This window comes from Lingula anatina, chromosome 1, assembly GCF_051362555.1.
Source record: "Lingula anatina isolate TDL-2025a chromosome 1, LinAna3.0, whole genome shotgun sequence".
NCBI classification, from domain to species: domain Eukaryota; kingdom Metazoa; phylum Brachiopoda; class Lingulata; order Lingulida; family Lingulidae; genus Lingula; species Lingula anatina.
In genome coordinates, this window is record NC_141767.1 from 23,489,706 (window position 1) to 23,504,161 (window position 14,456).

The 14,456-nt window shown below is 35.0% G+C and overlaps 1 protein-coding gene across 1 annotated transcript; it reads left to right on the plus strand.

Annotated features, from left to right (window-relative positions):
* Window positions 1-2,632: 2,632 nt before the first annotated feature.
* LOC106159524 (immunomodulatory peroxidase) lies at window positions 2,633-14,328 on the plus strand. Its single transcript, XM_087014355.1, has 21 exons — window positions 2,633-2,691; window positions 3,509-3,606; window positions 4,090-4,269; window positions 4,956-5,042; window positions 5,376-5,522; window positions 5,677-5,970; window positions 6,450-6,554; window positions 7,260-7,386; window positions 7,668-7,799; window positions 8,174-8,298; window positions 8,576-8,764; window positions 9,378-9,545; window positions 9,720-9,824; window positions 10,074-10,199; window positions 10,566-10,820; window positions 11,130-11,275; window positions 11,505-11,715; window positions 11,942-12,053; window positions 12,417-12,583; window positions 12,879-13,002; window positions 13,292-14,328. Exons 1-21 carry the CDS (start codon window positions 2,672-2,674, stop codon window positions 13,422-13,424), a joined length of 3,051 nt encoding a protein of 1,016 aa, XP_086870481.1. The 5' UTR covers window positions 2,633-2,671; the 3' UTR covers window positions 13,425-14,328.
* The last annotated feature ends 128 nt before the right edge of the window (window positions 14,329-14,456 follow it).

Sequence of the window (14,456 nt, forward strand, 5' to 3'; positions counted from 1 at the left end):
CCATCATGATCATTATTTCATTTGTTGGTGGGATAATGCATATTTCTTTTATATTTAATAAATAACTTATTCAAGTTGAATATTTCGGTTAAAGAAATACACCACATTGCTTATTGTAATAATCAAAATTACTTTATTAACCAAACGGTACTAAAATATGCCAAACCATGTGTCAAAAAAGTATGCTCACACAGCAAAAAGTACGTGCTGTTTAAAACAGCTTATTATGAAAAAATTAAAGTTCGGTCATCTAAGAATTAGCTTTAATAAAAGAAGACTGTGGATAATAGATGATTAATCGTCTATTATGCAATAAATATCGGGTGTGCCTTCACTGGTTTTGAACAACAGCTTCACATTGTCTCCTGCCACTTGCCACCAAATTCTGCCAATCTTGCTTTGGGAGCCGGTTCCATTCTTCATTTACTGCCTGCTGGACCTTTCTAATCTTTCTAACTGGAGGTTGTCTCTCATTTACTGCCCTGTCAATCATATCCTAAGCATGTTCGATTACAATGAGAATTGGTTATTAGCAGGCCAATCCAAATGTGGGATACCGTGCTATTGCAGCGCGTCTTGCACGGACCATGCTTTCTGGATGGGCGCATTGTCCTGCACCAAAATGATTTTTCTTCCTGGATTTGCTTGAATGTGAGATAATATGCGCCCCAATGGTATTTCGTCTCTGTATAGTTGACCAGGGTACCTCCCTTGAATGACGTACGGTGGCAATTTTTTTCATCATATGAGAAACCCCACCATACTATGACGGAAACTCCATCACCCTGAACACGCAGAAGAACACAATCATCCTGAAACGCTTGGTTTGGATGTCTCCAGACGCCTAGCCGACCATCTACATACATCAAAGTGAATCTGGTCTCCTCAGTCCACAGGACCTTTCGCCCAGTCCTGAGATTCCATCTTTCTCGCTATCTGGCTCATGTCAATCTTATTTGCTTGTGTTTGTTGGTCAACTGTGGCTTTTGACGAGGTCTTTTAGATGGAAGTTCAGCTTCTAAAAGATGCCTGTTGACTGTTTGCCTTCTGATTTGAGCCCTTCCTTATCCAGGCCAGATGTTCCTCAGTTGTTTGGCTGATATGAACTGGTCCTGGTGGCATAATCGAACCAGATACTGTATCTCCATCTCTTGCGTCTGTTAATATTGGTCTACCAGAGAGAGGCTTGTCCAATACATGATGAACTTGGCGCCATTTTGCTACCAGCTTGGACACTTGACTTGGTGCTACTTTTTTGTTGCCTTGTATCTGTCTCTTTGGCACCCCAGCACGATGGCTTCCCATTATTTGCCATCTGATTACCTTGTTGAGTCCTCTTCTAACCATTGGTTGGTCCAAAATAACAAATTGTGCCCATGAAACTAGCCAAACTGGAAGCTCCTCATGGCATGGCCAAAATGTGTTTTTCGCAAGTGGCACCCCCATTGCATATTCTATCGTGTCCAACAGTAAATAGTACTCTAATGTCACGGTCCAGTAAGTCAAAGTAAAAACAAGATAAATATCTAGCTACTGTACAAATTCTGCCTCAATAAAATTTTGGTTGCTGAGAAATTTGAGAAATAAGAAAGTGTTGCTTAACTTATGAGCATCAGTGTATGTAAATTCTTTATCAAATTTGAGTAATGAGAATACCACAAATATATTATAAACAAATTCCCTGAAACATGAAATCTAAAAGATGTACGCAAAGACAGTGCACAATATGTTGCTGCAGTTTTAGGCAAATTTATTTGCTCAACAGGGCAAGTATTCTTTACTAATCGATGGATGTTATTAATTTATCATAAAGTTATGGATTAAATGAAATATTTTTAAACAGGAATGTTTCCGTGTCAGTTTTTCCTTTGAGACAGGTTCCTACGTCAACAAAAAGAAATTAATTTTGGATTTGTTTGATATAGATAAATACTTTCCTTTAACAATTTCCTGTAACATCTGGTGTAGGTATTTTGTCTATTTGTAGGGCGACATTTTCCTAAACAAATGTCACATAGCACGAGCATCTGTACATGTAAAGAGGTTTGCATTTTGCTTATTTTTTTTCTTTTTTCGACATTGAATACCCTGCCCAAATGATTTATTGCAATTCAAGTTAATTTTACTTGACAATTAGCCAGCCTGATAAGGAAGATCTTAGTTAAAAGCTATCAATTAATTGGACTTAATAAACCTTAATACACTGTTTGACTACATTAAATGTGTTAAGTGCATGGAACAGTTGTACAGACATCAGCAACTTAAAAAAATATGGGTAACCCACAAAACTGAGGCAGCAAGTAAATGACTACCACATATTTAAAGAATTTGTCTGCCAATATGGGTGTGAGCATGCAGCCTGGTGACTTCTGGTGAAGGTGTCTCTATTTACCTCAGCAAGCTGTTACCACAGTGTGACTTCAAGTGACAGATTTTGCCTTTTTTGAAATTTTTTACTTAATTCTTGTTTATCCACACCCATGGCCTATTGGTAAAACCTAATGTCACTGCTGTGGATATGTGTGCCATCCTCTTACATATGTGCTGTTGGGGCCAAACATGGATTAATTGTGGCCAATGTCTAGGGCACACATGTACCTGGCTTGTGGTCTTGTGTCTGGAAGCTCACTTAAATACAGCAGGCACTGGTTTACTGCTTTCAGATACAGCTATGGAAATGATACTGAGAAGGTAAGGTGTGTTTTCCTTCTTTGTGTTAGTTAGAAATGTGTTCATAGTGTTTATGGCAGGTATATTCTTCAAGTGACAGTTACAATGCTAATTACTGATGATTTTACTGCTATCATTTAAGCATGTAATCATAATTAAATTCTAGTTAAAAAAGCTATTTGCCAATTATCTAAAACAAAATAATTATACTTAATTAAAATGCTGTTTGATTGAAAATAAACACTATAAGCAATTCACTGAACAAAGATTAATGGCCTTTAATGTACTGTATATACATGTTTCAACAAATTCTGATCTATCACCTTTCAGCAACAATTTGTAATGCAAATACAAATATGAGCTTAAAGCTAAAATTCCACACTTCAGGAATGCAAGAACATTCATATTTACCAATAATTATTACATAGCTTTAAGACATGTACCAGGGTACATGTCAGGAAAATGATTTTGGTTATATATAATCATTCATTTAGTAAATTGCATAAGGTAAGTGTAGATCCTAGGACTTAACAGCACATAAAACCATAAAACAGTGGCTTAATTAAAACATTAGCTACAGATAATTGGACTATTCAAGAAGATCACTGCTTAATGTAAAACAATGACCAGCTAATTAGGGGAAACAGATATAAATTAAAACACCTTCTGTGTCAATGACTGATTCCATTATTTTTATACATTTTTTCTTTTATTTAGGTCTTATCACAATTCCAACCACACCATATACACCTAAAAAGTTTAAATATTCATTTACATATTTTTTTTATTGGTTATACAATGTTTTCACAATTATGGAATAAAAATTAATGTATTGTAGGTTACCTATCACCTGGGTACTTCTCTCCATAGTGTACTCTGTTCTAGCAAATGGCTATCTCGAAAAAGACAAGGAAAGGATTCGTAGGCAGTCCTCAGGTAGCAATCATCTGTTATGAATGGTGTCGTTTTTGATTACACTTAGACACAACGACATGATAAACAATTGTTTTCTGTTGATATCTGGCTCATTAAATGTTCTGCACTCTGTTTTAAAGATATTTTACATTGTGCATGAAAGAAACATGGATCTCCTAGATTTTATGTCTACCTAGCATGTAACGGCCTACTTGTTTATTGCCAGTTTATTGCTAGGTTTTCTAAAAATGTTTTAATTTACATAGAAATATATAGAGCAAAGAAAGTCAAACATTTATTTTAACCTTGTGTCATCCTCAGTGCCATATATATTCAATGATTTCATGTGATCAATATATAACCAATGATTTTAGTGAAGTGTTCTTTCAACTTCAACCATATTATATAACGAATGTTAGACCTATGCTCCAAAAAGTATATAATGATGTAATATATATATAATAATGTAAAATTAAAATAAAAAAAATAATATAAAATTTTCAGGTTCCTCAGCAGTAAGCCAGATCTGTGACATCCACCTTGATGGGTTGTACTCCCATCCTAGTGACTGTCACAAGTATGTCCAGTGTGTGAGTGGCACTCCCTGGGAGATGCCTTGTCCAGGGGGGCTGGTCTTCAAGCCAGATAAAGGATGGTGTGAGACAGGACCCTGTCAGAACAGTGGTAAGTTGCAGAAGTTGCAGGTGTTTGAGACATCTGCTCCGCCATTTCCCCAGCAAGGGCAGCATCTGCCCAACAGAGGGTGACAAGAGAAGGGGTCGGGCTATATAAAATACTACACTGTATGACCTGAAGTAAAGTGAAAGCCTCTCTTAATTTGCCCTCAGCTCTCTGGCATATCATAAACTGAATATTTCTGGCTGTTTTAATTACCAAATCTTGCAAAGACAAATTACATATTGCAAGACTACTTTTCCGTTAATATATATGGAGTAGATTATAAATTGGTTACCAATTACAATATATGCTATATTATGATACAAAATTATGCATCTATCATTGGACCCATCATACATGATGTGATGGATCCAAGATCAGCACAGATGTCACAATTTTTCATGCCACAGGTGAAAAATAACATAATGGTATGAAGACTAAGAAACAAAACAGTTTATTATGAAGCTCCACGAAATTTATCATACAGGTATTTAAATGTTATACATGCATGCATGCATTAACTTCAAATTAAAGCAACTGTGACAACCTGTGGTGATTTATTATTATTATTATTTTTATTATTTTATTATTATTATTTTTTTTTGGGGGGGGGACTGATTGTATTATTAGTTTCTTTTTTCATCCTTACAAGTATTAAGTTGATATTGAAGAAATGTTTATCTTCTATCCAGGCTCTCCAGGCCCACTGCCAGTCTCAAGTCAGTCAAAGCCAGTATATAGTCAGTCCAGCACATACAGTACCCAGAGACAGTCAACAGGTATTTTTTCTTCTGATTTCTTTCTTTCTTTCTTTTTTTCTTTCTTTCTTGGTTTTTGTCTTTTTTTGGTTAAATGTATGGTATAAATTCATGGAGGTTATTATGATAGAAAACATATTCTAATTATATGTACTGTATATTTATTTATCATTCTTTATATTTTACTCTCTTTATAGTATGCATGTACATACGTAAGTTGCATAAAAGGTACATTTTTTGTTATTCTTTTGTTTTTCGCTATTTTAAAAGTCATGCATATGTATGTATTGATGCATAAATGAATTGACTTAATATAAATAGAATTATCAGATGTGAAATTTCAATATACCACAGATACCAAGAAAGACAAGAAACAGACACCTCCTGTAACCACACGTCATTACTACAATGGTCAAAGCCCAAGCACTGACCAGCAGGCTACGGACACTAGGCAGAAGACCACTACTGTGGAAAAGAGACCTGTCAGCAGAACACAACAGTGTAAATATATTTGATTTACATACAGACATAATAGATATTATGGTTTATGAGGCAGAAAAGACACACAATTGCTATTATGAGATATTTTCTCAAGATATTGCATCTATAACTTATAAGAAAAAAGATAGCAGTGATTCTGATTGTATTGTTTCAGTTGATGCGCAGGAATTCTGCAAGTCTCACCAGGGCACCTTTGCTCACCCAACCTGTGGGAAGTATGTGGTCTGTAATGGTGGTTATGCCTGGGAGTTGACCTGCTCTCACGGACTGGTCTTCAAGGAGTCCACAGGCAGCTGTGACTTCGGAACATGTGACCCTGTTGGTCAGTCTCCCAACCCAGATAAAGAGAGTGTTCAGGTGACATTGCCCAAAGAGTCAACAAATGCCCAGACAACATACAGACAGGAGACGCTATCTGGCAGCAGTGATGATGGTGAAAGAAAGTCTGGTTTGTAGATTGTTCTTTGGGGTTATGTCATATACTGCAGTCTTATTAATACATTAAATTATGTATGAGTGGTCAAGATAGAAGTCTTTTGTATAAAAAAAATTCTCATTTCTTTGAATTGGATGCATAATGGTTAAAACACACATTAAAACATTTATGTTATTAGGCAGACATATTAAGTCTGCATGCCATATATAATGGTAAAAACACACCATAAAACATTTGTGTTAATTATTAGCCAAACAAAATGAGTATGCATGCCATCAGCAGTTCACCAAACTTCAAATGTGCAGACAGTCAAAATTTCCTGGAAGATTTTTTATGATGTAAATTGGATTATTTGACTTATAAATTGTCTTTGAAATATTCTTCATGAACTGTCCACATAGATGACTGGATTCAATGCTGGCAATTGATCAATCTTTTTACATGTATAATTCTATATGCTTGTGTAGAGATAAATGTTTCCTTTTGTCCAGATGTCCCTAGTATAGAAGAGGAGCTGCCAAATGCAATACAGCGTGCTATGAAAAGCCTGACACAGTCGCTCAGGAGAGAGGCACAAATGGCAAGAGATATTGAAAGTAAGGAAATAGAGATGCTGCCTTTATTTATGTGCATTATTTTTGGTTAAGTTAATTAACTTAAACCTTACTACAAGTTGGGTCCAAATTAAGCCTTAGTGAAGATGAGCCCAGATTTTTCATATTTTGCCAAATTTTTGTTTCCCCACCTCTCTTCATTCAACCTGTCACTACAAACTCATTCCCTGCATTCATTACATCTAGCATTGACACAAATAAAAAAAAAAAGCCATAATTGTATATGAGATGTTAGGGAGGAGTGTCCCAAGCTGTGCCAATATGTCTCGTTACATGTTACCATGTGCTACCTAGACCAGCTGAGCTGAGGACCTCCCACAGTAATGCTAGCCACATATATGTTCACTATGTAATGTAACACATTGCCAGCCCAATGTGATCTTACAGAATAAGGGAAAATATGAATATGTTAATTGTTATGTAGCTTTTTGGACAAATAGTAAGTCAACAGGTAGTCAGTAGTTAATGAGATCCTTTTAGGCATTTGGTATTGAAATTAAAAAATTAGTAAAAATCATAAATTAAAATGATATTGAAATCAATAAAAAAAGTGATGTCACACAAACAAATATTTTTGACATTAAAATGAAAATGATGAAACATTTAAATGTTAATGCATTTATCTATTTTGCCTGCTTAAACAATTGCCACTTGAAATATAAGATTTATAATTGTTTTCTGGTGCAGATAACAACAGACATCAGTATCGTCCGTTTGGGGTTGTTCAGGGGTTCCTGCGTGCCAAGCCTTTTGCGAAGAAATTGTCTCTTCCTGCTTTTGTCCTGTGCAATGCCTCAGCTTACCTTATCTCCAGGTAATGGCTGTGTGATTTATGTACAGTGTTTGTGGATAGTGGGAAACTGATTATTTTTGCTATAAAAACTTGATTTCAAGACTCTAATACAAATTTCGCAGCTCATTGGGCCTAATTTTATTCTACAAATAAAATTTACTGTAATTTTTGGTTAATTAAGTAAGTTTAGATTAACAGCACCTAATTTGTAAGGTCATTCTCTTTCATTTAGAACCTGAAATATAGTCACTTTGTGCAGTCTATTAAAATTAACAAATGCATTATTTCAAAATTAATTTCAGGTTTGGAATTGACAACCACGAATCTGAGACATATTTCCGCTCTATTCCATCACCCATTCCGGAAAACCCTTATTTCCTCAACCCAGATGATCCTTACCCGACCCCAGAACCTGGCACCTGTCCCTGGCCAAGGTAGGTGAACACAAGTATGTGGCCTAGCTGGCACCTTTCCCTGGCCAATGTACAGGTAGTTAAATGTGTAACCTGGCACCTGTCCCTGGATGAGGTAAGTTAAATATAAGAGCAAAGCCATTTCATGGTAAATACACATGAAGGTATGTAGACTGTACTCACTAAGGCCAGATACATCTTCAGCCAAAATTAAAGGACATATGCTGTCACAAATAAGACAGTGGTTATAATTTAACATCAAAATTTTGATTTATATCTCCTCCATACAGTTGCTGTCTCAAATATGACAGTGGTTATAATTTAACATCAACATGGGTATTGTAAAAGCCACTGGTTTCAGTCCATTACTGGTCCATATGCCTCCTTGATTCCAGGTACACTTGCCCAGCTCAGATGGAGTACAGAACATTTGATGGCTCCTGTAACAACCTTCAGAATCCCATAATAGGGAGATCATTCACACCACTGAAACGACTCTTATACCCTGACTATGGCAATGGTAAGCACACCTAATCACTACATAGTATTTTACCTTTGCACTTTTGTTAGTATGATAAAGTAAGACTTTTCAGTAAGACTTAAGTAATTTAATTTAAGTAGTTCGAGGTTTGAATGGCATTTTAGCAGCATTTATGACTTATTGGCCATTTTTACATTAAATAGGTTACAAAAAAAATTAATAAATAAATAAATAAAAAAAATAATAATAAAAAGAAAATGAACTGTTTTGAATGATGACCAATAGCTTTTAAATAAAAAAAATCTGTTACTTGTAGGTGTGGGTAGCCCCAGGTTGTCTAGAAGTCGTCTTAAGCTTCCCAGTCCAAGAAAAGTGAGTATGGCCCTTCACCCAGACCAAGATGTTCCCAATCAAATCCACACACTCATGGTGATGCAGTTTGGTCAGACACTTGACCATGACCTCTCACTAACAGCTATATCCAAACTGGCCAAAGATTCCAGTGGTAAGACTGTTTTTTCTGAAGGTGTCTTTGAAAACTCCTTCATTTTGATATATATCATTTTTCTATATTTCTTATAAACTTAAAACTTGCTGTTCAAAAATAATGATTGTTATTCATAACATATTATACAAATTTATATATTCCTTAATGTAGTAAAATGATTGTTAACATTTTGTAAAAAATGATTATAGCTCTGTGACTATTAAGCAATACAGGTCCAAAACAGGAGGTTAGATAGTAACTAGCCAAAACACACCCTTTGGCCCTTCCATCATTGTAACTGTAACAAATATGTGGTCATTACGGACATGAAATGTGCCTCATCTGCTTCATATAAGCCACAGCCATGCATGTCAAAAATAGTTCACCTACACAAGATGTTGAAACCATCGCTATTTGACATTTTTCACAGATGCTCATAGCAGTGGCAAAATGACCCAAAACTTTGACTGTTTTTCATAGTGGGAATGAAAGAAAGTGGTTTAGAAAAACCAGTACATCCTTTCTATTGGAGTTATTTGTGCCTGTATATTGTCACCTTTACCTTTTTATGTGACACTTGAAACAAAACAGCGTAAGTTACCTTAGTTGCATTGTCTTAATTTTTCTTAAGGCAGAGCCACAGAGACAGTGAACATAGAATGTGGATCAGATGGATGTGATACTTCCATCCCTCAGTGTCTCCCTATTCCTGTACCACCCAATGATAAAGTCTTCTCCAATAAAAAATGCCTGGAGTTTGTGCGTTCAGAGGAAGTACCAGGATTGGATTGCGGAGTTGGTAAGGTTTGGTTTTGCAGGAAAAGCAACTCATTTAAGATCAGTAAAATGCTTTTTGGGCATGTTATAAAGTTTTTGGATATTCATTTCCCGTGCAAATTGTGTCAACTTACATACAAAATATTGACATGAAAATAAAGAACTTTCTCATGTTGAATGATATTTTCTGTTATAGGTCCCAGGCAACAGCTGAATCAAATCACATCCTTTCTAGATGCCTCAAATGTGTATGGCTCTACTAAAGAAGAAGCAGACACCCTAAGGGACATATCTGATCCAGGTAAGTAACAACAGACTGCACTGTCAAGTAATGGTACAGTCACTTTTAAAACTCAGATGTTGTAATACAAAACATAATACGCATTGTTATTAATAGTCACTTTTAAAACTCAGATGTTGTAATACAAAACATAATATGCATTGTGATTAATAGTCACTTTTAAAACTCAGATGTTGTAATACAAACATAATATGCATTGTTAATAATATATTTTTGGAATTAAAATCCCTTCTCTGCTGTTTTTCAAAGCCCGTGGCAGGTTAAAAATCACCCACAACCCTAATGGTGGAAAATACAAGCCCTTGTTACCTGAAACCACAGACAGAACATTCTGCATGGATCTAGATAAGAAAAGACACAGCTGCTTCAGGGCTGGTAAGTTTAACAGGTTGCTTCCACATTATCAAAAATTGATCTATAAAGTTAATTAGCAGATGGATCAGACCAAGACTAGTGTAAAACCAGAATTGGACTTCTGTCTTTATATATCCTTATAGACTAATCAGCTATTGTAAAACTGAGGCATCTTTGGTATCCCATTCAACCTCAAGATTTTTAAATTTTTGGCTCATTGGTACATGTATAAGTCTAATCCAAGACCCATTTGTTATTTATGAACAGCACTGTGGCAATGACAATGAGCAGTCTCATCCAAGCACAATCAGTGCCCTCATCACAATACAAAGACTATGCAAATGACACATAGCACTTTTGTATCTAGTCTTTTTGTATTTATTTTAGGCGATGAGCGTGCAAATGAGCATGCTGGTTTGGCTTCAATGCACACACTATGGATGAGAGAACATAATCGTATTGAACAAAAACTTCATGAGATCAACCCCCAGTGGCAAGGGGAGAAACTGTATCAAGAAACCAGGAAGATCATTGGTGCCATGATGCAACATATAACTTACAATGAATTCTTGCCAGTAGTAATGGGCACTCAAAAACTCGCACAGTATGACCTGGAAGTTAAGAAGTCTGGTTATTACAGAGGTTGGTCAGATATTTCCATTCATCATGTTGTTTTGTCACAATACAAAATAATGTATCTAGTCATGGAAATTGAAGAAAAAATAGAGAATTTATACTAGATATTGCAAATAGGACACAATGACATTTTTGAACAGTTTGACAGCATCTGTGATGGTGTTTTAGATACAATGCCTTTTGTTTCTATTAAAACAATTTGTAAAGTATTGATAATATAAAAGAATCATTTGAACCTACCTTTCATATCATGAGTATATACAAATATTAATACCACCCTAATCTTTAACTGCATATTCTAATCTTCTTGCAAAGGTTATAATGCCAATGTAGATCCAAGAATTTCTAATGCATTTGCCACTGCTGCATTCCGCTTTGGCCACACCTTAATTCAGCCAAAATTAACAAGACCCAGGGCAGACTTCACAAAGAGACCAGATGGTGATATGCCCCTCAGTAAGGTACAAGTTATGATAGCGAGTGTGCGCTTTAATTGTATGATTTAACAATTCACACCACTGATCCAAATAATTTCTTTTTTTAATGGAATATTAATTTACAGACTTACTACACAGCAGTTGTTTATAATGATTTGTTTCATCAAAATATCTATTAGTGCAGTAAAATCATCCCAAATATTGTCAGTGGTTTCTTTACCTTGTCATAAACCTGTTTGTCATTTCTTTACAGACCTTCTTCCGCAGTGACCCTGTTTATGACAGCAAATACGATGGTGTTGATGGTATAATGAGAGGAATGTGTGAATCAAGCATGCAAAATTTTGACAGGTTTGTTACCAAAGAGGTGACAGAACATCTTTTCAGTGAGAATCCCCCTGACGGACCTGGGACAGACCTTTTATCCCTGAACTTACAGCGGGGTAGAGAACATGGCATCCCTGGTAAGATAACTGGAGAAGTTTTTTCTTAAATTGTCATGTTATTATTTTCTTCACTTAATCACAAAAATTTCTGGATAAATGACCTTTCAAAAAAGCTCCAGACTGAGTTATATATGTATACATATATTGCAAGACGTGAAATGCAGAATAAATGAGAGATCAGGTCCAAGAAGTGAATGCTTCACTGAACATTGTCTGTCATTGGAAACCATAATTTTTTATTCAGGCTACAACATATGGAGAGAGTTCTGCGGTCTTGGGAGAGCTTCCACATTCAATGACTTAGCCAATACCATCAAAAAACGAGAAATTATCACTAAGCTAGAGCAGACATACGAGTAGGTATCAAAACACTGTGTTACCTGGATAGAAAGGGTAAAACTGCCATCACAATACATGTACCTTAATATTAGATGGGATTTTTTTTGTAATCATTTACAAGGCTACATACATTTTATAATTTAACAACAAGCTTTCAAATGCACCAAATTCTTAACATTATAAAGAAAACATTTCCTATCAGATACCAGTATATACGACTGCAATAAATAAAAACAAGATCCATTCAAATAATTTTAATTTAAAAATGTCTTAACATGCTCAATAAATCCTGTGTCAGGTAGATCTACATTTAGACGATAGTCATAAAGGGTACAGTATTTTCCTGATTTACGGTCTGTATTTATGTACATGTATTTTAGCCATGTTGATGACATAGACCTGTTCACTGGAGGGTTGTCTGAGGACAATGTAGAAGGGGGGTTGATTGGACCAGTGTTTGCTTGTATCATTGGAGATCAATTCCGCAGGCTAAGGCAGGGTGACAGGTTCTGGTATGAGAACAAAAACCCAACCCATTTCACCCCAGGTATTTCCACTTATATTATGTCTGTAGGCCTTGTTTGTATGATATCATTCTTTAATATTGAACCTTTGGAGATCAAAATGGATAGCGACAAAGTCTTTGAAAATAGTGTGAAAATGTTTTGACAAAATTGCAGAATGCAATCATTTTTTCCTTGACAAATAATTAACCTTCTTTGAGGTGTGGTACTTTTCTTATAGATTTAAGAGGTCATGCCAAGAATCATATATAAAACGGATGGAATGAGACTAAAAAGTTACAAGAGTCAAACTAACAGGAAGTCATTCCTTTTTTCTAGGTCAATTAAAAGAGCTGAAAAAGGTCACTTTAGCTCGTGTGTTATGCAACAACCTGGACCAAGTGGTCACCATGCAGCCTTGGGTGATGATGCAACCTTTCAGGAAAACTTTTCCTCAGAAAGTGTAAGTTCACATTTCATGAATGTATTTAAATATCAAAATGAAATAAATGCCACCTGTGTGAATTTTTTTTCAATTTAATAAAAAGTTTATTTATTATGTTTAAAAAGAACAGATTAAATAAATAAATAACTGGCAAGTTATTGTTATGCCATATACCTAGGACCCAGTAAACACTTGTCAATGGGTCTAAGGACATGCTATTTTGCAGAATAAGGCATTTCTTTTAAATTTAATTCACATTCAACAGCTTCAACATTTAAGTTGATATGTTATTCTTCACATATTTTAGATATGATCAAAAGAGTGGGTTGACCATAGATTGGTTCAACAGGCTGTGGGACATGGACTTCAATGCACGAGTGTCTTGCTCCTCTATTGATGATGTAGATTTAACCAAATGGAAAGATAAGGTCTACAGCTAAGGATGTACTATTGCCTCATTCTGTAATCTCAGTTAATTCAAAAGTATACATATCTCACTCACTCATAGTTTTGCAGTAATTTAAATACTTTGTCATGGGATTATATAGTGTATAATTCAGTTCACGTAATATATTGTACACATTTTCCTACATAATTATATACATTTGTCTTTGTTTGCCAAATTAAGTGCATTCCTTTCAAAATTGATTTTGACACTTAAAGGGATAATTACTCTTCGTATGATATCTATATTTCACAATAAAAACATTGTGAACAACTCGTAGAAATATAATATATTCTGTTTTACCACAAAAACGGCAGTTATAGCTATTATTCTGATATCTGAGCTTGTCTTCAGACCACGTGACCTCCATTGATGGCTGTACTCAGTTATAATCTCTTAAGAGATTTTAACAAAAAACCAAACTTTTTAGAAAAAAACCAGGGACTAACTTTGAATGTAAAAATGGATTCATTAACCATTGGCAAGTATGGAAAAATTGTTGTTTACTCCAAGAAAATTCATTTTTTGGCCAAAACGAAGAGTTATTATCCCTTTAAATAAGTATGTGCTGAAATATGAATAAAGAAGCAAAATACGATACTATCAATTCATGTATGTGTGTATTATAACACATATTGCATTATCAAAAATTCAATAAACCATGAACGAAATGCAAGCTTCCATTTAAGGACAACTTTTAAGTACAACTTTAATACACAAATATATCAACCATTTTCCATGAATGTGTTAGAAAATCAGACATGTCAAAAAGTGATATGTGATTCACTGCATTACTTTCACTAATAATGCTCAGAAAAAATGTTACCAAGCAGGTAATTTACTTACAACTTAGTATTTAGTTTGGTTACTATCCAGTGTAGCCATATCTGTTCTGCTCTATTGTTTGCCAATGCCTGTTCAATGTACTAGTGTTAAATAAGTGCATTAAATGTTTTACTTACAATATTTTACTTTTTGTTGTGTATATCTCCTTACTTAACTGGAGCAATAATCAGAATTATGATAG